General features: G+C 48.0%; 1 protein-coding gene across 1 annotated transcript in view; it reads left to right on the forward strand.

Annotated features, from left to right (window-relative positions):
- NXN (nucleoredoxin) overlaps positions 1-25,382 on the forward strand; it is a 70,199-nt gene that overhangs the window by 26,503 nt on the left and 18,314 nt on the right. Inside the window, exons 2-5 of the mRNA XM_082201864.1 lie at positions 16,693-16,810; positions 17,414-17,547; positions 18,616-18,716; positions 20,607-20,713. Of these exons, the coding sequence (XP_082057990.1) occupies positions 16,693-16,810; positions 17,414-17,547; positions 18,616-18,716; positions 20,607-20,713 (460 nt within the window). The remainder of the gene's footprint in view (positions 1-16,692; positions 16,811-17,413; positions 17,548-18,615; positions 18,717-20,606; positions 20,714-25,382) is intronic.

Consider the following 25,382-nt stretch of genomic DNA (forward strand, 5'->3'; position numbering starts at 1 on the left):
AAGGCAAGGATACCCTGTGCTGGTGAGTCCCATTACAAAAACAAAGCAATTCAACTTATTAGCGTACTTAAATAAAACTGGAGCATGCTCTACATTTTGAGAAGTTGTTTTTCTGTCTGTTCTCTGTGCATTTTGAAATACCGTAATTGAATTTTGTACGGTGGTTCCTGAGGCCGAGGAGCACGTTTTCATCTGTGTTTGGATACGATAGGACACCATTTTGAATTTAAAAATGGCGGCCTGGAACTATTTAAAAGCCTCTAAAAACATTTAAAACGTCAAAATAATTTCTTGTTAGAAATGTGCTGCTGTCACAAGAAAACCTGCCTTGTTCTGCTCAGAGGAAAGTCCTAGTGAGCTCAATGAGAGCTACTCACAGGGTCAGCATGTATCCGATTGCAGCCTAACTATTTCTTCAGGAAACCATGGAAGGAGTTGGGCTCATCTTTCGTTTATTATTTCGCTTAATTGAATTTTAAGCCCCTGCGTTTTTCAACCTGGTGTCTTCACCCTAGGCCCTGTGAGATTTTTCTTCTTTTTTTTTAAGGGAGCGAGGGAGAGAAATTTATTTATTTATGCCCTGACAGGCTGTGTCAGGGAGGAAATTGAGTGAAGCTTCGTTGTGAGGAGAAAATTCTTGACATGGCCATATTTTTTTGGGATGGCGTTCATATTTCAGCTGGACAAAGGCGACGGCGTTTCCTGAAGAGGCAGTTAAAATATCTGTGGTTGTGTCTGTCGTCGTGGTGGGGTGTGTGTGTGTATATAAAAGCCAGAAAACATGGATTTTGGTGAGGGAGCGGATTGGTTTTGTGGCGACTGAGGGTGTGCTTATAAGGGCTGGTTTGGGCTCTTTTCCTTGACAAATTAAGGACAGAATCTGGTTGAGGTGAAGCAGGGTTGCTCCTCAAAATGGCACCCCTGTGCCGAGTTTTCCTCAAGAGAGAGAAAAAGAGGTTGATGGAGAGAAAAAGGTGTGGGGAGAAGGGGTAACAGAGAGAGAAACAGGTGACTTCTCTCTAAGGGGTGACATTAAAAAGTGGTTGATGGAAAGAGGCATGAGAGAAAAAGGTTGGGAGTGGGGAGAAGGGGTGATGGTGAAAGGGAAAATAGAGAAGGGGTGAGAGAGAAAAAGGGTTGATGAAGAGAGGAGGACAGAGAAAAGGGAGAGCAAAGCGGGGGGAGAGAGAGAAGGGGTGACAGAAAAGGGTGAATAGAAGGGAGAAGGGGTGATGGAAGGGGAGGAAAAAAGGGGTGATGTAAAGAGGGAAAAAGGGGTGACGGAAAGAAGGGGAGATGGGGAGAGAGGGAGAAAAGGAGGTGATAAACAGGAGGGAGGGAGGAATAATAGAACTGGTGGAATAATAGTTCCAGTTACAGATAGGTAGCCGTGTTGGTCTGCCATAGTCAAAATAAATACACGTGTATCTGAAGAAGTGTGCATGCACACGAAAGCTCATACCAAGAACTAACTTAGTTGGTCTTTAAGGTGCTACTGGAAGGATTTTTTTTATTTTGGTGGAATAATAGAAAGAGGTGTCCCTGCCCTTTGATATTGCACGACTGCCTTTGGCCCTCCTCACTACCGGCATATGGCCCTCAGCAGAACAATAATGGCGGAGGGGGTTGTCCATCTCTGGTACAAGAGGTCCCATTACGTGGCAAGTTTCCTTCCCGCCCGTCCCCTTGGGAACAAGGCGCAGGATGAGCCATTGTGTTGCCTCCGTGTTACTCCGGTGGTCCGGGAGGTGGCCGAGGGGAGGGCGAAGAGAGGCTGTTTCCTGAGGGGTTTCTTTCATGTCAGACTCGGAGCTGCTGCTTTTTACGAGCCAGCCGGAAACATGCGAAGCGGTTTAATGGCGCTTCAGATCCTCCGGGGAGTGGGGAGGGAATGGCTCTCTGGGCGCACCTTGGCCCTCCGGCAGAAAAGAAAAAAACACATCCGTTAGCATCTCTGCGGCTGAGGAAATTCCTTCTCTGATCCTTAAATTTGGCAGGGGAGAGAGAAAGGGTGAAGCTTTCCTAAGCCAGCGAACCCGTTTTCAAGTCAGGCTTGCTGACAGGTGAAGGCGGGACCAGGTTTAGTCTGAGTCTGGATGCGGGCCAAACCCTTCTTTGATGGCATCCGTATCCCGCCATTTTCTCCAAGCAGCTCAAGGTGACGCAAACGCAGTTATCCCCCTCCTTGTTTAATCCGCACAACCACCCTGTGAAGTTGGCTGGGCCAGAAGAGGACATGACTGGCCCCAGTGTCCCAGGCGATGAGCTTCATGAAAATGGTACATGAAAAGGACGGGTTGCAGGCTGATTATTGGGGTAGAAAACACAGGTTGGGAACAAAATGGGATTCACTAATTTTCCAGTTTCCCTTCCTGGTTAGCAGCAACATAATGGATTCCGTAGTGTGAAAGAGAGAGAATTTTCCACCTTCAAAGGGCCCCAACTAATTATTATTATTATTATTATTATTATTATTATTATTATTATTATTATTACAGTGGCGCCTCGCAAGACAAAAAGAATCCGTTCTGTGATTCTCTTCGTCTAGTGGTTTTTTCGTCTTGCGAAGCAAGCTCATTGACGGATTAGCGCTATTAGCGGCTTTTAGCAGCTTATCTGCTGATCGGATCAGCTGATAAGCGGCTTAGTGGCTTAGAAAAAGGGGGGAAGGGGGAAAAACTCGCAAGACATTGTCGTCTTGCAAAGCAAGCCCATAGGAAATTCGTTTTGCGAAGCACCTCCAAAACGGAAAACCCTTTCGTCTAGCGGGTTTTCCGTCTTGCGAGGCATTCGTCTTGCGGGGCACCACTGTAATTACTTATAGTCCGCCCTACCGACTGGGTTGCCCCAGCCAGTCTGGGCGGCTTCCAACATAATATAAAAACACAGTGAGACATTAAACATTAAAAACCTTCCCAATTCAGGGCTGCATTCAGATGTCTTTTAAAAGTCAAATAGATGTTTATTTCCTTATATCTGATAGGAGGGCATTCCGCAATACAGTACGGGCGCCACTACCGAGAAGGTCCTATGCCCTGTTTGCTGTAACTTCATATCCCGCAGTGAGGGAACTGCCAGAAGGTCCTCAGAGCTGGACCTCAATGTCCAGACTGGGTGATGGCGGTGGAGACGCTCCTTCAGGTATACAGGGCCAAAGCCGTTTAGGGCTTTAAAGGTCAGCACCAACACTTTGAACTGTGCTTACAAATGTATTGAGAGCCAGTGTAGACATTTTAGGACCTACAGCAGCAACTCACGCAGAGACACAAGGGGCAACCTCTGCTGCTGTGCCTGTCTGTTGAGAGTGGTTACATGATCCAATGGCACTTGATGCAGAAGATAAAGATCCGTTACCTGCCTTGCTCCCAGCAGACACTGACTGAAAGAAGGTAAGCCCATAGTAGTAGATTATATAGAGACACAGTGAGCAATCTCCACCTGCATAGATTCTTTGGGCTTTTAAAAAAACGCTCAGCTTTGGTTTGATTCATGTTCATGCACTTCTTTTGGGGGTGCTGCAAATTCTCTTGCAGCCCTGACACACACTTTTGGGGTGAATGACTTAAAGGGGAGAGCACATCTGCAGGCAAAGCTGTAGCCCATCTTTGTGGTGGGATGGATCTCTGGCATTTTTTTTGCAAAAGGACCTCTTTTTCCCCTTTTCCTTTTTTCGAACAGGCGTCTTGCTCTGTTGCTGGGAGCCTCTGCCAAGAATGCAAATAATTAGAGCAAATTAAACCCAAACTTCTTTTTTCTGCCTGAGCATGTCCTAACTTAACATCTGCTGAATGTACAAGAAATCCTGTAAGCCTGGACAGGAGCAGAGATGGTTGAGGGAGGTGGGGGGATGAAAAGTGGGATGGGCGGGTGGCAAACATCAAAAGGCCTGCATACATCTCAGGAACTTGCCCTGAGACTTGGTGCCTGAGATGGTAGAATCCTGAGGTGTGAGAGTAGGACTGTACCACCTCACACCACGAGTGTGTGATGTGCGTTATTGTCGAACTGCCCTCTGCTTTAATGGAACATCCTGCAAATTAAAAATGAACTATACCCCTTGGAAAAAGGGTATGGTACTTTCTGCATTATTTTAAGCAACAGAAAGCCGGTGTGGTGTAGTGTTAGAGTGTTGAACTAGATCCTGTGAGACCTGAGTTTCATATCCCCATTTGGCCAAGATGCTGAGTTGGGGTGACCTTTAGCCAGTCACTTTCTCTCATCCTCTCCTACCTTGCAGGGTGTTGTGAGGATTGAATGGAGAGGGGGGAACCCAGACAGCTTTGTCCTGGAACAGCAGTGTACAAATGCCTAAATAAGTGATATAGAGCATTATTGGATGAGTAAAGGCGAAATGAGAGGTCTTGATGGGGAATGGTGACCTCGTGAAATATTGCTTTCCTCACCATCACCCCCCCCACCTCACAGAGCTGATTTCACCCTTCTTTGACCTTAGCTATGTCCTCTGTTAAGGGACACGGGTGGCGCTGTGGGTCAAACCACAGAGCCTAGGACTTGCCGGTCAGAAGGTCGGCGGTTTGAGTCCCCGCAACAGGGTGAGCTCCCGTTGCTCGGTCCCTGCTCCTGCCAACCTAACAGTTTGAAAGCACGTCAAAGTGCAAGTAGATAAATAGGTACCGCTCTGGGGGGAAGGTAAACGGTGTTTCCGTGCGTTGCTCTGGTTCGCCAGAAGCGGCTTAGTCATGCTGGCTACATGACCCGGAAGCTGTACACTGGCTCCCTCGGCCAATAAAGCGAGATGAGTGCTGCAACCCCAGAGTCAGTCACGACTGGACCTAATGGTCAGGGGTCCCTTTACCTTTTATGTCCTCTGTAATGTATACTAGTCATGAGGGGTAAATGGAACCTCCAGCTTCAGGAGCGGTTTATCACCGAGTCCCGGTTGCTGGGAAACAACAGCTGAAGATGGCTATTGCCTTAATGTCCTACAGTGATCCAGGATGTTGAAAACTCTTGATGCTATTTCTGCAGCAGGGTCCCCATCTTCAGCATCTTAGAGCATGGAATGGGAGCTTATTAGTCTATGTCTCCTTTTCCTTTGTAACTGATTGGAGCCAATCACAGTGAAAGGAGGTGAGCTAGTCATTGAGGACGGGCTCCTAGGGTCACTCTGGAGATGGTGCATGGGAAGAACACTGCGAAGGAGTTGTTCTGTATGCTCCAAACCTAAGCATTTAGGAGCACTGAAAACACAAGGGGTTTTCAAGGGAATGGAGAGTGCAAGTTCTGTTCCCTACAAGGGAATTTCATGGAAAACACAACTTGAGTCCCACTGAAAGAAGGTATTTGATCACTTCAAATCATTTGCCCATGTGCCTGCACAGAAAACAGTAGATCTAGCTGAAAGGCAACAAACACATGGAGATCTGCACCAAGCATTGCAATGCACCCCTAATTATTATAGTTATTAGAGAGTTTTATAAACTTAGAAGGGGCATGGCTGTCCCTATCGTGAACGGACCCTGCACTACTGAATTTGCCACTACACTGCTGATGTCCTGATTGTGAGCTTCCCAGGACGGGGGGATCTGCCTGTCCAGTCTGGGAATAGAAAGCTGAATTTTTATCTGATTCAGCCAGGCTCTCTGTAATGTCCTTTTTATTGCCTCATTCTCCCTGGCCACTGCTGAGTTGGAGTTCCTCCCAGTTCCGGTAAGTGGGAGATTTTTTTCTTCTTCCTTTTTAGAACAGAGGCTGACGGCTTTGTTTTGAAAAGCGCTAGCAGAGTTTTCTGTGGGCTTTGGACTCATGTCAGCTCGTTTCCTTCTCGGCCCGCCAACCCAGGGATCTCCATAGCCAACAACTACTGTATCACGGTGCGTTGTTCCTCCTTGGCTAATGGGGTTGGTTTTTTAAATCTTCTGCAACTTCGCCCCTTTTTTTGTGCATTCTCAGCTCTTTGCATTTCCATGCTACTGGCATCCGTTGGCTCAAATCCAGTTCCTTTTGGCCCAAAGGCGACAGCGCTTCTTACTCATTTCATTGTTCGGGGCCAAGAAAGGGTGGAACTTTCCCACCTTTTTCAGGCCCTGCTGATATATTTTGATTGGCTAGATTCCAGCAAGGAATCCTGATTGGCTGGTTTCTAGCTTGGCTCCCTGATTGGCTGGTTCCTAGTTTGGCTCCCTGATTGGCTAGGAGGCTTATATAAGTGTTCTTAACTCTTGGGAAACTTCTAGTCTTGAACAGTTCTACAGGTGATGATTGCCTCTTTCTTAAATTCAGTGTGAGATTGGATCTCAACGTTTTATTGATGATGAAGCACTTGCAATGTACTTTTGTCTTTCCCTTTCCCAGTTTGCAGCACCCTTGTGAAGTAGGCTGCTTTGTTCTCCATTTTACAGGTTGAAAATGGAGAAGGAAGGATACCCAGTGCATTAAATGGTACAGTCCTTCCTTGGAATTGTACCACTTCAGAATTTAAGTAGGGGATGCAGATTCCTGTTGTGTTATTCGCCTGGTGTCCTTGGGTACATTTCATTTTATTTTATTGTTGGGAACACTCAGCTAGGCTCAAGGTAAAGCAAGCAAGCAAGCAAGCAAACAAAACAAAACCAACAAACAAAAACAGCTGTTCTAGTTTAAATAGTGAAGAGAGAGGAAAATTACAAATTCTTTGCCATTCTGGTCACATTTCTGTGACCCAGGAGGACCAGAAGTTACCTAGAAGCACTTGGATTTCCTGATAAAATTATGTTCTGGGAATAATTAATGTCTTAATGATCCCCAAATAGCTGTGGTCAGGATAGCAAAAACATAAACAAAACAACTGTGGTTCTTTCCCCCACGGAACAGAAGAGACTCCCTTATACAAAGTCAGACCATTGTTCTATCTAGCTCAGGGTTGTCTGCACTGACTGGTAACAGCTCTCCAGGTTTTCAGATGGGGGACATTCCCAGCCCTATGTGGAGATACGAGGGTTTGACCTGGGACCTTCCCCCTGCTGTATCCCTGAGCAACAGCTGTCCCCCTGGAAATGAACCAGGCTTCTGGTCCTCATGGTTCTTTATTAAAGACTGATTGATTAGGAATATAGGGAGTTGCCTTATAGTCAGATCTGTGACCTTCTGTACACAAGGCAAATGCTGTTCCACTGAGCTAAGTCCCTTTCCCTCAATATTCCAGTTACAGAGCCAAATCAAACTCTAAAATCCTGTGTGTGTGTCTGTGTGTTCCCCCCAATAAACTTTGATGCTCTGAGTGTAGCCTGTGGGTGTTACCGGTCAGTTCCTGCCGCAGGGCTGCAGTTTCCCCCCACTCTTCTTCCCGGTGGTAGGCCTGTCTCTTTTTGCTAGCAGGTGAGTTTGGAGCCAGCTGCGGATCCTGCCTTTTCAGAGGCCCTTTTGAGCTTGAAAGGAGGGAATGGGGATAAAGAGAAACGGCGCACAGCGGGGATGAATGAACTTGCCCTACTTTGAACAAAAGCCTCCCTCACTTACTCCCACTGTCGGATTTGAGGGAAAAGATGTTCCGTAGTGCACAAAACGCCTCCTTTGCTACGCAGTGAATTCTGATGCAGGAAGATGGTGGCCGGGAACTGCTTTGGCAAGATCAAAGCTCTGAGGGTCCAGTTCTTTTTTATATATTAAAACATTGCATTCATAACCGCACTGTGTCCTCCAGGGTGGTGGATGTGGTTCTTTTCCTTCCCATTTTATTCTCACAACAACCCTGTGAGAAGCAGAGGCTGAGGGACAGTGATGGGTCACCCAGCAAGTTGTGTGGCCAAGTGGGCATTTGAACTCTGGTCTCCCGCATCTTTGAGTCCAGGGGACTCCCATAGACTGCACTGTTCCTCCAAGACACTTTTCATGCACTTCTAAACCAGAGCTCTGGTAAATTTCCTTCTTGTCTAGAGAAGGATTTCTCAGGAAACGTCACCCTGTCCTGATAAAAGCCAAGGGTGGGTGGGGATTAGACCAGAATCCCCTTCCGATGACAGACTGTCTTTGAAAAATCCACCATAATATAATATCTCTCTTTCAATTAACTTGAATGAAGCTTCCTCATCTTGATTCCCTTTGGAGAGGCTCTAGAGCGAAGTTGTTCCCCAGATTTTTCCTCTGCAGAGTCAGGTGGGTGCTAGCACCGCAAAGTGGGGTGTTCACCTGGGGGTCCAAAATGAGTTTGATCAGAATCCCAACTGGCCATCACCTGTTTGCTTCCATGAGAAGGGGGAACGGAAGATTTTTCCAGTTTGGAGAGAAGGAAATTTTGCTTTAAAGTGGGTGAGCACATCAGAATCACTGAGCTGATAGATAGATAGATAGATAGATAGATAGATAGATAGATGTATTTTAAAAACCACCTTTTAATAAGCCTCCTTAGACAGGAGGTGCTAACTGCTGCTATTCTTTTAGACCCAGAGCTGTTTTGACAAATCCAGATCTAGGATCCTGGGGGCCTCTGGAGTCAAGGGAACGGGCTGGGATCCAGCACGCCAGACGGTGTCTGGATGCATTCAATAGACCTTCTGGCTCCAACTGTTGCCTGCCTGCTTTTCTGCTATAGGTCGGGATTGTCAGAGCTTGCAAGAGCCTCTTTGAATCCGGAATGTACTGACTTTAATTATCTTTGGGGGGAGGGGAGGGGAACGGGGGGAGAGAGAGAGAGACAAAATTGTAGCTTCTCCCCAATTCCTCCAGACCTGGGTATTGCATATCTGAAGATTTAAGGGGTTAGCTGTCAGTTCACCCTTGGATCTTGGGGAGTTTTGCTTCCCTGTGCTCAATCAGACCTAGGAGGCTGGCTATATTTTAAAAAGTGGCCTTTGGTTGCCTGTGACAAGCACCAGTTGCCTCCCAAGTAACCAGGCTAGGAATATGTTTGTAATATCTGAATGTGGGGACTTCCTCGCTGGATCAGGAAAAGAAAGTCAATCTGAATGTTCTGGAACCTTCTTCAATCTGAGGACCACATTTCTACCTGGGAAACCTTCCAAGGGCCACGTACCAGTGGTGGGCGGGGTCAGAGGGGAAAGTGAGTGGAGCAATGAAGGGAAATGTCTACCTTTGTGCCTTGGGCTACTTTCTATACACGCACCTTCTAGGTCTGCTCCATGGCGTTTGTTTTCTTGTGTAGTTAACATCCTGGGTCAGCACCTCCACACATCAGCATTGGTGACCACACACTTGAGGTGATAGATGATTTTGTCTACTCGGGCTCCACCATAACCAGCAACTTCTCTATCAGTGGTGAGCTGGACAAGCGTATTGGCAAGGCAGCTATGGGAATAGGTCGCTTCTCCAAAAGGGTATGGGGGAATGTGATGCTGACGACCAATAGCAAGATGAAGCTCTACTAGGCTTGCGTTTTGAGCATGCTGCTTTATGGAGGCAAGTTGTGGGCAACTTACACCCACCAGGAGCAATGCCTGAAGCCCTTCCACATGCGCTGCGCCAGGAAGATTTTGAGCACCACAGGGCAGGACAGAAACTCAAAGAAAGAGGTGTTCTCCCAGTCCCACATTCCCAACATGTTTGCAGTCCTGTCTTAGCGACGTCTACACTGGCTTGGTCATGTTCACAGAATGGAAGATGGCAGGATCCCCAAGGAGACGCTTCAGGCACCAGGCCCGTTGGCAGACCAACTCTGCACTACAGAAATGTCTGCAAACGTGACACAAAGGCTGGCAACATCAACTCTGCCCTGTGGGATTCCCTTGCAGACGACCACAGTGCCTGGAGATAGGCAGTCAGGTCGTGTATCTGTAGCAGTGACCGGAGGAGAAATGACTGCTGGGAGGAGCGCAGAGAGAAGAAACGCATCTGCAGCAGCACAACTGGACGCCTTCCTCTGCCCCAACTGCAACAAAATATGTCTCTCCTGTATGCCATGGTGGGTGTTGCAACCTGCCAACACTTTGACTTCCACTTTTTATACGACTTGTGAAAAATGGTGTGGAACTCTTGTTTATCAGATTAATAGGGAGGGGGGAAGAGAAGTATTTCTCCTGTAACACTTTCCAACTCGGGAGTCAATCCAGAGAAACTCAAGGCCGGGGCGTTCAGGACACACAACCCAACACACTTGTGGAACTCATGGCTGCAACATGTGGGGAACATTGCCAGGTTTAGATGGCTTTCAGAGGGGATACAGCAAAGATGGAGGAGGAGAAGCCTCATCAATGGCTACTAGTCACAATGGCTATGTGGAACCTCCCAGTTTAGGAGCAGTCTATCCCTGAATTTACCCGCTGAATCACAAATGGGGAAAGGGCTGTTGGTGCGCTCGTGTCTCTCTGTGAGAACAGGATGTTGGAGTTCCAACAGCCTCTGGGTCTGATCCAGCAATGTTATTCTTACATTATTGCCTCCCAGTTGTGGAGTCTGCAAAAGTTTTCAAGATGCCTCTGCTGTTTCTTTTCTGCCTTTGAGGCCCTCAGTGTGCTGCTCTGTGATGATACTGACCTTGAGTGTAGGCCAGGCGCATTTCTTATGGACTAGAAACATTTCTCTTCCTCCCCTGGAGGATTTTGTGAAGGTTGGGGAAAAGTCTAGGGAGATTCAGGGGCTTGGCTTGCTGAGTCTCCAAAAAAGAATTATCCACGGTACTTTGGATTCTCCTTTTCCAGCCCTCCATAAATCTCCCCTTCTATCCTACCCTGGAGCGGATGCCGAAAGCCTCTGTTAAATCAGACGCAAGCGGAAAGGCCCCATTCAGCCACCTGGCCTGGCCTTCTCTCTCTCTGTGGTCTGGCTTTGGCTTCCTAGGCATCCCTCCAAGTTGTAAGTCCAAGGTCCCCAGGGAGGGCATCTGTCAGCCGCCTGCCCTCCCCGTCTGGGCCTTCCCTCTGCGGCAGGTGGCATTAAACCCTCGCAAAGAGTCCCGCTGCAAACAGCTCATCGGGTCCAGTGAGACTCCCCTCTCTGCTTCCCAGGGACGCTGTCCTCTGCTCACCGACCCCGCTATTGTGCCCTTCCCTCCCGTAGAAGCGGCCCTGGTTGGCAACGAGCAGCCGCCACCACCTCCCCGTCCTAAGACGCCACATTCCTGCTTAATTGGCTAATGCTTTTCTGTTTACCTTTGGTTTGTTATGACAAATCGGACAGATTTTTCCTGGCGCTCGCTGCAGTGGTATCCAAACAAATCAAAAGAAAACGGTGCGTGGAGCCAAGTTCACTGTGATCCATGGAGGGGGTGTGTGTTTGTGCACGCGTTCGGAGGAGAGGGGGGGTTTACGTCTGTTTCTTATTTTCTTGTTGTTGTTGTTTACACACCACCCTGGGTGTTTGTGATTCATGTTGTGGCTACGATCTCCGAAGCCATTTCCTGGGGGAAGGCCCCTTGGCTTACTTTCGCTCTGTGTTTTCCACCCGACGTGGGCAGCTTACATGCTCGGCTATGGACTTTTTATTTGCTTACTACATTCCCTCCAAGGAGCTCAAGGTGGCATACATGGTTCTCCCTGTCCTCGTTTAATCCCCAGAACGACCCTGTGAGGCTGAGAGAGACAGTGACTGGCCCCCAAGGTCATATCCAGGGAGTTTCATGGCCGACTGGGGGATTTGAACCTTGGTCTCTGAGGTCCTAGTCCTACACTCTAACCACTACACCACACTTGCAACCAGCTCAGAATCTGCTGTCATCCTCCTCCTCCTTAATCTGATTTCACACCCCCCCCAACAGAACTCAGCAGGAAGCAGTATGGGGACAAAACCAGACTTCAGTTGGCTCTGCCTGTCATTGTCTTTGGCTCTGCCTACTGTTGGGCTTGAGCAGATATATAAGAAGCATTGCCATGTGTTCAGAATTTCCCAAACATAGCCAGGATTCGGCCATCGGAAACAGTGGAAAGTGGAAAGATTTCGCTTGGGGGGGAAAAAAGTTCAGCAACTGTGTTGTGTCCAGATTTTCACTTTTTGAAATATGGCGACCCTGATACAGCTGCTAGCGGATTTGCCAAGCTAAGCAAGGTTTGGTATGGTTTCAAACTGAGATTCCTGGGAGCTGTAGTTCGTAAAGGGTGCACAGAGTGGTTAGGAGACTTCTACTTACCTCCCAGAGCTACAGGTCCTAGCGTTTCCTGTGACGAGGGATTGATCTTTAAGTCGTTCTGGGAATTGTGTCTCTGCGAGGAGAGTTGGGGTGTCTCCTCACAACTCCCAGCACCCTTAGCAAACTGCAGCTCCCAGAATACTTTGGGGGGAGCCATGGCTGTTTAAAGTGGCATCATTTAAAACATGTGGTGTGAATGTGGCCCAGGACGCCAATCCTAACCCCTCTTGCCTGGCATGTTTAAAGGGAATGCTAGCTTGTTAAAGAGGCTGAGAGTTGTCAGGAGACCTGCACCCAGCGTGTGAATGTCGTTGGACAGAACCCTTCTCCCAAATTCCTCCCCTACCCCTTTCTCCATTTGATTCTCCTGGCCTCTCCTTCCACACCCAAGTGTCCCCTCACCCTTTTTCTTTTCCGGAGTTGTTTTCTTTCCTCGTTGAAGCTGGCTGGCTCATACTAAGCTCCCCACCCCGCTTGCCCTATCCGGGCTTTGTCAGCATGCAAGATCTCAGGCTGTCTCCTCGGAGGTCTCTCTGGACACCTTGACGAGACCAAATCCGCTTTCTCCCGCCTGGCCAGTGATGGTTGCTGCAAAGAGAATTAACAGAAGAAAAGATCTGTTACCATTATGGTTAAGCTCTTACCCCCCCCCGCCCCCCAGCACAAAAAAAGCCTCTTGAGAAGCTTGAAAACAGCTGAGCTTTCATTCCAAAGCAGCAAGACACCTCTGTGCTTTCTCTCTTCCTCCCACCCCCCAAAAAAATTTCTTTAAATGTTTATTTCAAAGAAAATTAGAAGCAGAAAAATCTCTTGCATCTGGGATAGTTCTGGAAATGGCTTTCTTAGTCTGTGTTTTTTAAAAAAAGGTGGCTCAAGGGACATGTTCGGGGAAGTAACTGCCCCTCCCTGATACCATTTTAAAAACTTTTTTTAAAAAAAAAGTTTTATGCATCTACAAAAAAAATACAACTTCAATATGAACGCAAAGTCAACAACAGATATATACCGTATTTTTTGCCCCATAGGATGCACCGGCCCATAGGACGCACCTAGTTTTTTTTGGGGGGAAATAAAGGGGGGGAAATTCCCCCCCCAGGCACGGAGCTGGGGCGGGGGAAGCCCGAGCTTCCCCCGACCCCAGCCCCCAGAACAGGCAGCTCTCCGCAAGCCTTGGGAGACCGGCGCGACTTCCCGCCGGGCTCCCACAGCTAGCGGATATCTGCCTGAAGCCCAAACCAAGTCGGGGAACTGCGCGATGGCGGCGCTGCACCTCCCCGCTGTCCCCGGAGCTTGTGGGGCTGCCGGCGGGGAGAAGCGCGCTTCTCCCCCCGCCAGCCTCCAAACCAGGTCAGGGGACCGAAACGTGGGGCGCGCTGTGCAGCGCGCCCCGTGCTTTGGGCTGCAGGCTGCTGCCCGCAAGCCTTGGGAGCCCGTGGGAACTCCCACCGGGCTTGCAAGGCTTGCGGATAGCTTCCTGAAGCCTGCCCTCTTTCCCCCTGCGAGACTGATACTGTCAGGATTGCACCAGCTATGAGCTGTGGTGTTTTCAGACCACAAGCTACAAGAGTGTTTAGCTGTTGAAGCGATCATTGTAGCTTAGCAACGGAAAGAGTTGAAGTGGGGAGGGAGAACACACCCTGTTCTCTGAGTTTTTTTAGCAATATTGGATGAGACCTTTTTTCCTTTTTAACGGGAACAGCTAATTTTTTTAAAAAAGTGCAGGAATCTCTCCAGCCTCCAGAAAAGACGGAGTGAGAGGGATCTTGGCATCCCTCTAGTATGCTCAGGGAACAATGACGGAATAAGCCACTGGAGTTTGGGTTCTGCTGGAGGAATTCCTGCTGTGTTGTCCCCCCCCCCCAAAAAAAAGGTCTCTGGGGGGATTATAGTGAAAATGGCTCAACTGTAGGAATTTCAGCATGCCTTGTTTGGAACTTCCATTTTTACATATCTTAGGGACCAAGCTAGGGTGTCTGCTAAAGCTAAAGCTAAAGGGACCCCTGACCATTAGGTCCAGTCGTGACCGACTCTGGGGTTGCAGCACTTATCTCGCTGTATTGGCCGAGGGAGCCGGCGTACAGCTTCTGGGTCATGTGGCCAGCATGACTAAGCCACTTCTGGCGAACCAGAGCAGTGCACGGAAACACCGTTTATCTTCCCACCACAACAGTACCTATTTATCTACTTGCACTTTGACGTTCTTTCGAACTGCTAGGTTGGCAGGAGCAGCGGCCGAGCAGCAGGAACTCACCCCGTCGCGGGGATTCGAACCGCCGACCTTCTGATCGGCAAGTCCTAGGCTCTGTGGTTTAACCCACAGGGTGGCTGCTAGAGACTGACAATTTGATTTACTCTTTCCACCTTCAAAGGCAGCCCCATATATATTGCACAGCAGTAGTCTAGCCTGCAGGTTTCCAGTGCCATGGGTTGCTGTGGTCTGGTGGTGCTGGGTGGAGGGTTGGATAGTAGTCTAACTTCCAGGGTTGCTGTAAGAACAGCTGGGAGAATTCAGCCTGCAAGGCTGAGAGGAAATAACCACTGCTCATGTATTCTCTGCCATATCAATCATGACTAGAAAGTTGGACCATTTATCGAAAGCATTTATATGCCGCTGCTTAGCCAGAAAAGCTTACAGAGCTGCTTACAAATCAGTCTAAATAAAACCAGCTTGCATTCTAAAAGGACGTGACACAAAAGGAAAAACGGATAAGGTGGGGAGAGGGAAAAAAGAAGGAAAGTTTATCCTTTGCTTACCCCTGCAGTAGTCCAAATGACACATACTTCTTTCTATCAAGGCATTGATTCCCTTAACTTCCCCTGCCCCGTGGACCACTTGAATTTTTTTTGTTCTGCCTGTTAATAACAATTGTCCTACCCTGTGCTAGATGCTGTATGTTTTGAGGTTTTTTTGGAAAAAAAAATTCTTCTTTTATTTCTCGTATTTTAGTGTGTTACAGTTTGAATTCCATACAGTTCAGATTGTAAGTGTTATTTGCTGACACAATGCTGAGTGAAGCTTGCGGGCGTTGAATTGCATTGTTTGGTTGCAGCAGAGCACTTGGTTTCAGAAAGACAGCAGCTTCAGCCTCCCAGCCTAGTAAGAACTTGGGTTTGACGCGACCTCAGCATCAATCCTTTTAGTGAATGGAGCAAATGTGGAGCTTATTTCCCCCACTTGATCTTCTTGGCTGCCTGGTTCCCCTTCCTTCTCCACCCTCCTCCGTCTCTTCTCTCTCCCTCTCTCTGGCAAAACTGACCCTTTTTTCTCTCTTGACCCTCCTGAGATCCAGCTGCGCAGGCCCTCTCCAGCTCACTTAAGCATCTGAGCTGCTGCCACATCGCTTGACTTGTAACGGGAGGAGAAACCCGCTCGCCTGTCTCCAAGCCAAGGAAAGCTGATGCAACCCCAGCCGCCCTTCCTCTGGGTCTCAAGGGCTGCAAAGCCCGGCCAAATAAACAGAAGGCTTTAGCCGCCTTTAAGTGGACACTCCGTCCAGAGCCTTTGCAAACACATTCCGAAGCTCCTCTAAAGACTGCGGAAACTCCATTAAAAAGCCCCTTTTGGCTCTGGGAATGTTTTAAAGTGCAGGCCTGCTGTTGTCAGGGTGAGCGATTGGTTGAGTGAGGACTGCGTTTTCCAGAGTATGGCCTTCCCCGCAACCCCACCTTGCTTCAGCTCCTGCAGCTGAAGTTTTACGAGATTGAACTGACCACCTGGCAGGGCTGTTGTCTTTGCTCATGAATCAATTCTGAGTGAATCTGCACATGGCTCATACAATCATGTTGGTGGAAGGCCAACGATTTCAAATGGTGCGTTTTCAAGTATCACCGCCATCCGACATGTTATGCATGGCATGGGGAGAGTGACTAGAGAAAAGCTTGCACATAGTTAAACAGTGGAACTTGTTGCCAGGGGAGGCAGCAATGGCCACCAGCTTGGATGGCTTTGAAAGAAGATAATAATAATAATAATAATAATAATAATAATAATAATAATAATAATTAATAATAATAATAATAATATTTATTATTTATACCCCGCCCATCTGGCTGAGTTTCCCCAGCCACTCTGGGCGGCTCCCAATCAGTGTTAAAAACAGTACAGCGTTACTGTACTGATTGAACAAATCATGGAGGATACGCTGTTGATGGCTGCGAGAGCTATGCTCCACTCCCATTGCTGGAGGCAGTTAGTACATGCCTCTGAATACCAGTTGCTGCCATTCATGAGTGGGCAGAGTTCTGCTTGTGGGCATCTGATTGGCCACTGTGAGAAGACTAGGTGTGCCATTGGCTTAATCCAGCAGGTCTCTTCATTTGTTCTTTTTACCTTATTTTTTTTTAATTTTAATTTATCATACCTGGCGCCGCTTGGGGCATCTAAGAAACCCAAAATAATCCGTGTGGTTTTGAATTTGTTTATTAAAATCATCGCTGCTTTGAACAGTTACGCGCACCATCTCGATTCAAAATGGCCTCTGGTTGTAACCGGAAAAGCCAGTTAGGTCCCTGCTGCAAGGTGCTTACAGTCTGAGCTTTTCAACCATGAGGCAGCAACTGGGAGGAGGGAGAGTGGAAGGGGCAAGAGGATTCTAAGTATAACTTCACTCCTTGTTTTTGCAGTTCATTACCGCATCTCTCTCTCTCTCTCTCTCTCTTTTCCCCCCTCCCTCCAGTTGAAACTCTGGAACAAGTTCCGAGTGTCCAACATTCCCTCGCTGATATTTATAGATGCCACTACAGGAAAGGTTGTGTGCCGGAACGGCCTCTTGGTAATTCGAGATGACCCAGAAGGTAAGGCTGTGTGTTTAATGCTCTCGCTTGTCACGCCAAAGGGAATCTTTGCATCATTGCCTCTCGTGGGTCACGGTTGCCCTTTTCTGAGAGTATGGCAGAGATTGAGGCAAGCCGATGCACTCAGGCGAACCTCACCGAAGACTTCTTGGAGGCATAGGAAGCTCCAGCTCTTCTCCTAAGAACAAAGCAAGATTCCAGTCCTCATTGTTCAGAATTACAGGCTGATTTAATTAGAATCTCAATATAAGGAGTGGTTTATCTAGCTCAGTTTTGTCTACACTGACTGGCAGCAGCTCTCCAGGGTTTGGGGCAGGGAGTCTTTCTCAGCCCCACGTGGAGATGCCATTGAGGATTAAGTGTGGGCCAATTGCCTTCTCCATCTCCTGGGCCATTGTGAGGGTTTAAGCAGTGCTTGGCAACTGAACCTAGCTGCCATATTTATTTCCCACAATGCACTTTCCTGCAATGACACCAGTCATGGGCCTGCATGATGGCAGACACCATTTTGGAGGGGATACAGGTCGAGACAGATGGGGTGCTGCTGTGATGTTGTTAGTCGTTTCTCTGCTTTATGCTATGCTCCTCCCGCTCCTGCTCCAGGTTTGGAGTTCCCTTGGGGGGCCCGGCCATTCGGCGACGTGGTTGCTGGGCCTCTCCTCCGAAATAACGGCCAGACCCAGGAGAGCAGCACCCTTGAGGGCTCCTACGTTGGCGTTTACTTCTCTGCACACTGGGTGAGCTATGCTCTTAACTTTACCACTTTGGGGGTGTGGGTGGCGAATGGAGCTCAAGGGTGCATGCGAGCATGTGCAGAGTGCCTTCCCCTTACAACTGAGTCATCATAAGCAGAGCCATGTATTGACTAACGTAGTGATGAATTATAAGTAAAGAATAATTAGTGATTGTACAGTAGTACCTCGGGTTACAGACGCTTCAGGTTGTGCGTTTTCGGGTTGCGCACCACACCAAACCTGGAAGTACCAGAATGGATTACTTCCAGGTTTCGGTGCTTGCGCATGCACAGAAGTGCTAAATCGTTCTTTGCGCATGCCCAGAAGCACTAAATCGCGACCCACATGTATGCAGACGCAGTGCTGCGGGTTGCGAACGTGCCTCCCGCATGGATCACATTTGCAACCCGAGCATCCACTGTAATGGGAAGAAGTCTATTTTTAATTAATAGCAGGGATTTTTGTATGGTTTGTGACTCAGAAAGTTTTGTTATGATTCAGACTCCTTTTGTACAGCAGCTGTGACTGCCAGCATCCCTCAACAATGTACAGTGGTACCTCGGGTTAACTACTCAATTCGTTCCGGAGGTCCGTTCTTAACCTGAAACTGTTTTTAACCTGAAGCACCACTTTAGCCAATGGGTCCTCCTGCTGCTGCCGCACCGCCAGAGCCTGTAACCTGAAGCGTATGTAACCCGAGGTACCACTGTATATGAAGGGCATTTGGAGTGTTTTCATACAATCCTAGCATTGTAGAGTTGGAAGGGACCATAAGGGTCATCTAGTCCAACCCCCTGCAGTTCAGGAATCTTTTGCTCAACATTTGTTAAATCCTTTATTTGCACCGGCTTTACCTGTGCTGAGGGTTGTAGTCCACAGCGTTTCTTGTTATGCAACCTGCCTGCCTACACATACCTACTTAAGTCATTTTTGGCATGTGGAGAGCCTGAAGGGGAGAAAAGCACTTGCTCCCAGTTGCCCAAACCCTTTCCCCGTAGGCAGTTCCCACTCGCCATGAGGCTGCCTGTGTAATAGTAATGTACCACCTTCCCCATGCTATTTCTTTTGCAGTGCCCACCCTGCAGAAGCCTCACCCGGGTACTAGTGGAATCCTATCGTAAGATCAAGGAATCCGGTCATAAATTCGAGATCGTCTTTGTCAGTGCAGACAGGTAAGAGCTGCCTCTCTGCCATTGGAACCAGCTCCTGCTACACTTGGTGGGGAAGGGACAGGGCGTGGGAATGAAAGGCGATTGGCTATTGGCCAGTCAGAATGGATTGGCACGTGGTCCGTGGCACTGGGGAAGCGGGGGCCAGAAGCAGGCGGGGCAGGAGCAGGGGCTGTATGTCATTAGCGGAGCTCTGAGTGTGGAATCAAGCATTCTGAGAGCCTCAGCATTTGATTTTCTTAAAGCACGGTTTCTAGTCCCTAAGATACAGTTCGAAGGTGCGTGTGATCCATTGCCTGGTGAAATGTTAAGCTACAGAGCTCTGGCCCTTGACACATAAGCACTTGCGTACATATTTTCCCAGGCTTGTTACCTGTTGGAGAGGTTCTGTGTCCTCACTACAGAGGTGCCAAAGTTTAGTTCCTAGAAGGTAATCCGGGATTGGTAAGGCAGGCATGGAGAGAGAGAGAGAGAATTTGAGAGCAGAGCCAGAAACACCCAAGGAAGAGCTTGCAGAGCAAGGGAAACATCAGGAGGGTAAAGGACCCCTGACCATTAGGTACAGTCGTGACCGACTCTGGGGTTGCGGCGCTCATCTCGCTTTATTGGGAGCTGGCGTACAGCTTCTGGGTCATGTGGCCAGCATGACTAAGCCGCTTCTGGCGAACCAGAGCAGCACACGGAAATGCTGTTTACCTTCCCTCCGGAGTGGTACCTATTTATCTACTTGCACTTTGATGTGCTTTCAAACTGCTAGGTTGGCAGGAGCTGGGACTGAGCAACAGAAGCTCACCCCGTCGCGGGGATTCGAACCACCGACCGGCAAGTCCTAGGCTCTGTGGTTTAACCCACAGCGCCACCCGCGTCCCATCAGGAGGGTAGTCAGGAGCAAAGGAAGGGATGGAATCTAATGCAACAAATGGCTCTCAGCTGCAGATTAACAAAACCCATCTACAGTAAAAGGAATTCAAAGACAGCAACAGATACCAGTAAAGTTGGGTGCCCTTTTCCAATGAGTTGCAGTGTGGCTTTGAGATCAGGGGTCCTGCTCAGCTCCTGGCGTTCAAATCCAAACTCAGCAGACAGCCTTAGCACTACATTTCCATTGTGCAAGGCCTCTTCCTGTGGCTTTTAGAATCCCTGTGGCACCTGCTAGGCAGCGTTTTTATATATCCCACAATTTTACAGACGTTGGTTTTTTTTTTAGAAACTGCATCCCATACATCCCTGCTTTATTTATATATACAGTATATGAAGAAGAGCAAGTTTCTAGTCCTCATTACAGTGGGGAAAGTACACTTGGGGGCGGGGAACCATTGCTGGAGTGTCTGGCCCCAGAGTGATGGATGGATAAGTTTCCTTAGTATCAACCTTAATATGGTTGTTAAAAGGTAAAGGGACCCCTGACCATTAGGTCCAGTTGTAACCGACTCTGGGGTTGCGGTGCTCATCTCACTTTACTGGCCGAGGGAGCCGGTGTACAGCTTCCGGGTCGTGTGGCCAGCATGACTAAGCCGCTTCTGGAGAACCAGAGCAGCGCATGGAAACACCATTTACCTTCCCGCCGGAGTGGTAGCTATTTATCTACTTGCACTTTGAGGTGCTTTCAAACTGCTAGGTAGGCAGGAGAATATGGTTGTTACGCTTTTATAAATCATAGGGCGCACACAGTCTCCCTGCCCTGCCGCCTGGCCGTCCCCCGTGCCATATCCACAGCACTGATCAGCTTCATCCCCCTTCACAAAGAGCACATTTCACAACAGCAGCCCTGTGAAGGCTACTGCAACCAGACTGCTTTTGTCCGCTGCAGTCCAGACCTCGTTCCGCACTGCAGGGTTGGTGTTCCACCTGGAAAGGTTAAAAGGCTGCCTCCTTTTGCTTCGCCCCCTCCAGGTCGGAGGAATCGTTCAAGCAGTATTTCAGCGAGATGCCCTGGCTAGCCGTCCCGTACGCTGATGATTCTCGCCGCTCACGTCTCAACCGGCTCTACGGCATTCAAGGTGGGACAAAAACCCTCTTCGAAAACTAACGTTCCTAGGATTGCATGTGTCATGCATAACATACTTGTGGCCCTTGCTAGAAAAGGTAGTGCCAAAACAAAAAGGTCATTGATTAGGTTTAGTATTGACGTGTAATGTTTATGTTTCCTTATATCCCAGTTATTGGGATATTTGCGTAAAACTCTTATAAAATGTGTACTTGTATGAAATTCTTATAAACGTCTTAAAGTAAAAAAACAAAAACCAACCCTCAACTTGGTTCCAGATTCGATTTCCCACATTTCCTGGAAGGGCTGGGAAGGTGTCCCAGTCTGGAATCCTTGAGAGCTGCTGCCAGTTAGTGTCGACATTATTGAGAATAGATGGACTGATGGTCTGACTCAGTAGAAGGCAGCATCTTACATTCTGTGCATTCCTCGCCTCATTCTCCTCCTTCTTTTAACTCTGCCCAAGAGGGAGGTTTTCTTGGAGCTACCTTTTGCTCGGCTTTTGTCATTTGCTCATTTCCTTTTGTCATTTTCACCGCTGTGCCCTGCTAATGACCTTAGGGGATTTCTAAGGAAGCATGAAATAGTTAATGATAAACACTCAAAACCAATACACCCGTGCCAAGAACCAAAAGACATGGAACAATGATTTAACCATTTTAAAAAGATGCTACATGGGCTATCAACAAATTTTTTGAATTCAGCTTAATAAACCTTTGATCTTGGGGGGTGGGTGGAATTTAACGGTTCAAAGAATATGCAAAAGTCCCTCCTTGAATATTTTTGCCTGCCCTGGGAATGTGTCATTGAACTCTGATTCATGCCTCTTTCTTCCTTGGATGAATGAAAGAGCGAAATTTTGTATTTGCATTTGTTGCTCCGCCCACTTCATCTCTGGCTCCACCCACTAATGGCAGGTGACCTGTGGAAGAGAAAGCAGAAAAAAGCTCCTTCACTTTTCTTCTTGAAATAAAAAAATTCCTTCCTGTAGCACCTTAAAGACCAACTAAGTTAGTTCTTGGTATAAGCTTTCGTGTGCATGCACACTTCTTCAGATACACTGAAACAGAAGTTGCCAGATCCTTCTATATATAGAGAAGGTGGGGAGGGGTATTACTCAGAAGGGTGGTGGGAATCGGAGATTGGCAGATAGCTGAGATGAGCCTGATGAGCCTGTTGACGACTCTTAACGACTGTAGTAGGTCTTACAGGAAAAGGCAAGGGGTGAGAAGGTGAGAAGTGGCTTTTAGTCATATATAATGAGATAAGAATCCAATGTCTCTGTTCAGACCAGGTGTCTCCATTGTTTTAAGTTTGGTAATGAGTTGCAATTCAGCAGCTTCTCTTTCCAGTCTATTTCTGAAATTCCTTTGTAGTAAAACAGCTACTTTGAGATCTTGTATAGAATGTCCTGGGAGATTGAAGTGTTCTCCTACTGGTTTCTCTGTTTTGTGATTCTTGATGTCAGATTTATGTCCGTTTATTCTTTGGCGTAAGGTTTGGCCTGTTTGTCCAATATAGAGAGCTGAAGGACACTGTTGGCATTTGATGGCATACACAATGTTAGACGATGAGCAATTAAATAGTCCCGAGATGGTATGTGTGATGTTGTTGGGGCCAGTAATGGTGTTGTCCGGGTGTATGTGGCAGCAAAGTTGGCATCTGGGTTTATTGCAGGCTCTGGTGCCAGTGTCCGTGTTAAGTCTGGTTGTAGTATTATTGTGGGTTAGGAGTTGTTTAAGATTGGGTGGCTGTCTGTAGGCAATGAAAGGTCTTCCTCCCAGAGCTTGAGAAAGAGAACTGTCATTGTCCAGGAGAGGTTGTAGATCTCTGATGATGCGTTGAACTGTTTTAACTTGGGAGCTGTATGTGATGACTAGTGGTGTTCTGTTATTTTCTTTTTTGGGTCTGTCTTGCAGCAAGTTCTCTCTGGGTATCAGTCTGGCTCTGTTGATCTGTTGTCTAACTTCATCTGCTGGGTATTTTAGTTCTGAAAAGGTTTGCTGTAGATCTCTTAGGTGAGAGTCTCTGTCTGTAGAATTGGAACAGATGCGGCTGTAACGTAGTGCCTGGCTATATACAATGGACTGTTTGGTATGTTTGGGATGGTAGCTAGAGGCATGTAGATATGTTTGTCGGTCAGTTGGTTTATGGTATAAGGTGGTGTCTATGCGTCCATCCTGTATTTTTATAGTAGTGTCCAAAAAATGTATTTCTTGCATAGATTGATTCATTGTAAGGTTGATTGTGGGGTGAAAATCATTGAATTTCTGGTGAAAGGTGTCCAGGGTCTGTTGACCATGTGTCCAGATGATAAAAATATCGTCAATGTATCGCAGGTACAAGAGAGGTTTGAGTGGGTAGGAGTTTAGGAAACGTTGTTCTAAATCTGCCATGAAGATGTTGGCATACTGTGGGGCCATGCGGGTGCCCATTGCTGTGCTGCTGATCTGAAGGAACAGGTCATCACCGAATTTGAAGTTGTTGTGGGTAAGGACAAATTGGCAGAGTTTGGTGGCAAGGTCCGCTGTGGTTTTATCTGAAATGGTGTTCCTTATAGCTTGTAAACCATCGTTGTGTGGGATGTTGGTATACAGAGGCTGTGGCTTTGCATGGCTAGGGAGGCACGAAAGTCCCCTTTTTCTCAGCCCACCCAAAAGTAAACTGGAGCTATTTGGAATAGATTTGGGCCCGTGTTAGACAAGGCTGGTGGGAGCTGTACAGGCGACTCCCCACTTAACGCAGAGGTAACGTTCTGGGGCCCTGCGTGCATAAGTGAAATTGTGTAAAGCGGGGAGCACCCTCCAAACACCCTCTTTGCCGCTCTCTCTTCAATCCATACCAAAAGTACTGTATCCGAAAACATCCCAACTAGAATTGGGGTCATCTGGAGGCTGGAGGACACACAGCAAGACGACTGCTGCGCTACCCTGCACATCAGTTGTTAGATGGGGAGTCTGAGCGGCATAAACAAAGCTCCTCTGTGCCTCCAGTCTCTTTGGGGCTTCCTCTGCCCTCACTGATGTCCTCTTTGGGCTCCAAGGAGGGTCTTCTCATGTGTCACGAGGACTCTCCAGTTCTCTTGCCATTTCTGGGTTCGAATGGAATTAATTCCAGCGCTGTGCACAAGTTGGTAGCGCGTAAGTAGGGGGGACATCTGCAGCCCAAAATATGGCTGTGCCAGCTGGGGCTGATGGTTGCTGGAGTCCAAAGCACCTGGCAGGGGCACCAGGCTGAGGAAGGCTATGCTAGAGATGTCCCAAGCTGGCTGCGTGTGTCTGGTTCTGTTTTCCTTCCTGAGTAGGGTAACGACAGGCTTTCTTGTTCCTCTGGCCTGGAGGTGGTTTTTTGCTTTAACTTTAAATTTTTTTTCTGCCAAAAGGAAAAAAGAAAATCAAATCTGCAGGAGGAAATTGTACACAGACCCCGAGAGCTTAATTTGGGGAGTGTCTGAAAGCTTCCATTCACAGCGCTGGGGAAGGGAGGGCTCCACCCTCATCTCCACAAGCCCCTGACCTTGGAAAGGGCTGTAGCTCACCGATAGAGCATGTGGTTGGTGCAGGCTGAAAGCCACCAGTTCTGCATCTGACATAATCTCCCTTTAAAAGAATCAGGTGGCAGGTGGTGGGTTAAAGACCCTTCTCTCTCTGAGACCCTGAGGAGCCATTGCTAGTTGCTGTAGACTTTGGGGGGGGGGGAATAGGCCATCATGTTGGAACTACAACTCCCAGCATTCCTCTCTGTTGGCCAAGCTGCCTGGGGCTGATGGGAGTTGGAGTCCAATAACATCTAGAGAGAATCTTGAGCTAGATGGGTCTGTGATTTGACTCTGTAGAAGGTCACTTTCTAGGTTCCTATGTTCAGGGTTCCCTGTTGCCAAAATAATTGCAAAAAGGGAAACTTTTTCAGCCTGAGGGCCACTTTGCTTTCTGGACAAGCTTCTGGGGGCCGTGTGCCAGTGGGAGGCAGAGCCAGAGGGGAAGGTGGGTGGAACAACAAATAAAAAAATTTGTACAGTGGGCTAGTTTATAGACACCCACCCCTCTTAAATTCTCCATCCAAGCAAGCAGAGAGGCATGTTCAGAGTTCAATGGCACATTCTCAGCACAGCAAAAATACTGAATCAGGGACAGTGAGGGCTGTGACCTGTGAGGGAGACCCAAGGGCCAGATAGAGAGGTCTGGAGGGCCTCATTCATTCCCTGAAAATAAGGTTAGTCAGAGATCTTTTGCCTTTTGCTAGAACCCAAACAACTACTAACCTGAAGCCAGGTGTGAAGTAGATGAAAGGAAAGACTTCGGCTTGCCTCCAGCTACTTTTTACTTTGAGTAGACCCAATGAGATCAATGGGCCCAAGTGTATCTTCAGTGGGTCTGCTCTAAATAAAACATAGCTGGCTTTGTGCCAAGTGGTACTGAATGCTTTATGTTCCCTAGGCCTTTCTCATCTCTAATGGAGCTGAAATTATTACTATTATTTATTATTATTACATGGCTCTCCCCATTTAATCCTCACAATGCCCCTCCAAGGTTGGCTAGCCTGACCCATTTTCACCCAGTGAGAGTTTCAAGGCTGAGCAGGGATTAGAGACCCAGTTTCCCCCAGGTCCTAGTCCATGACACCGTCATTGGCTTCCTCCTTCTTCCAGATCAGGGTATCGTGCAGAGTGGCAGCACTTAGAC

The sequence above is a fragment of the Podarcis vaucheri genome (genome assembly GCF_965113315.1).
Source record: "Podarcis vaucheri genome assembly, chromosome: 15".
Classification (NCBI taxonomy): Eukaryota; Metazoa; Chordata; class Lepidosauria; order Squamata; family Lacertidae; genus Podarcis; species Podarcis vaucheri.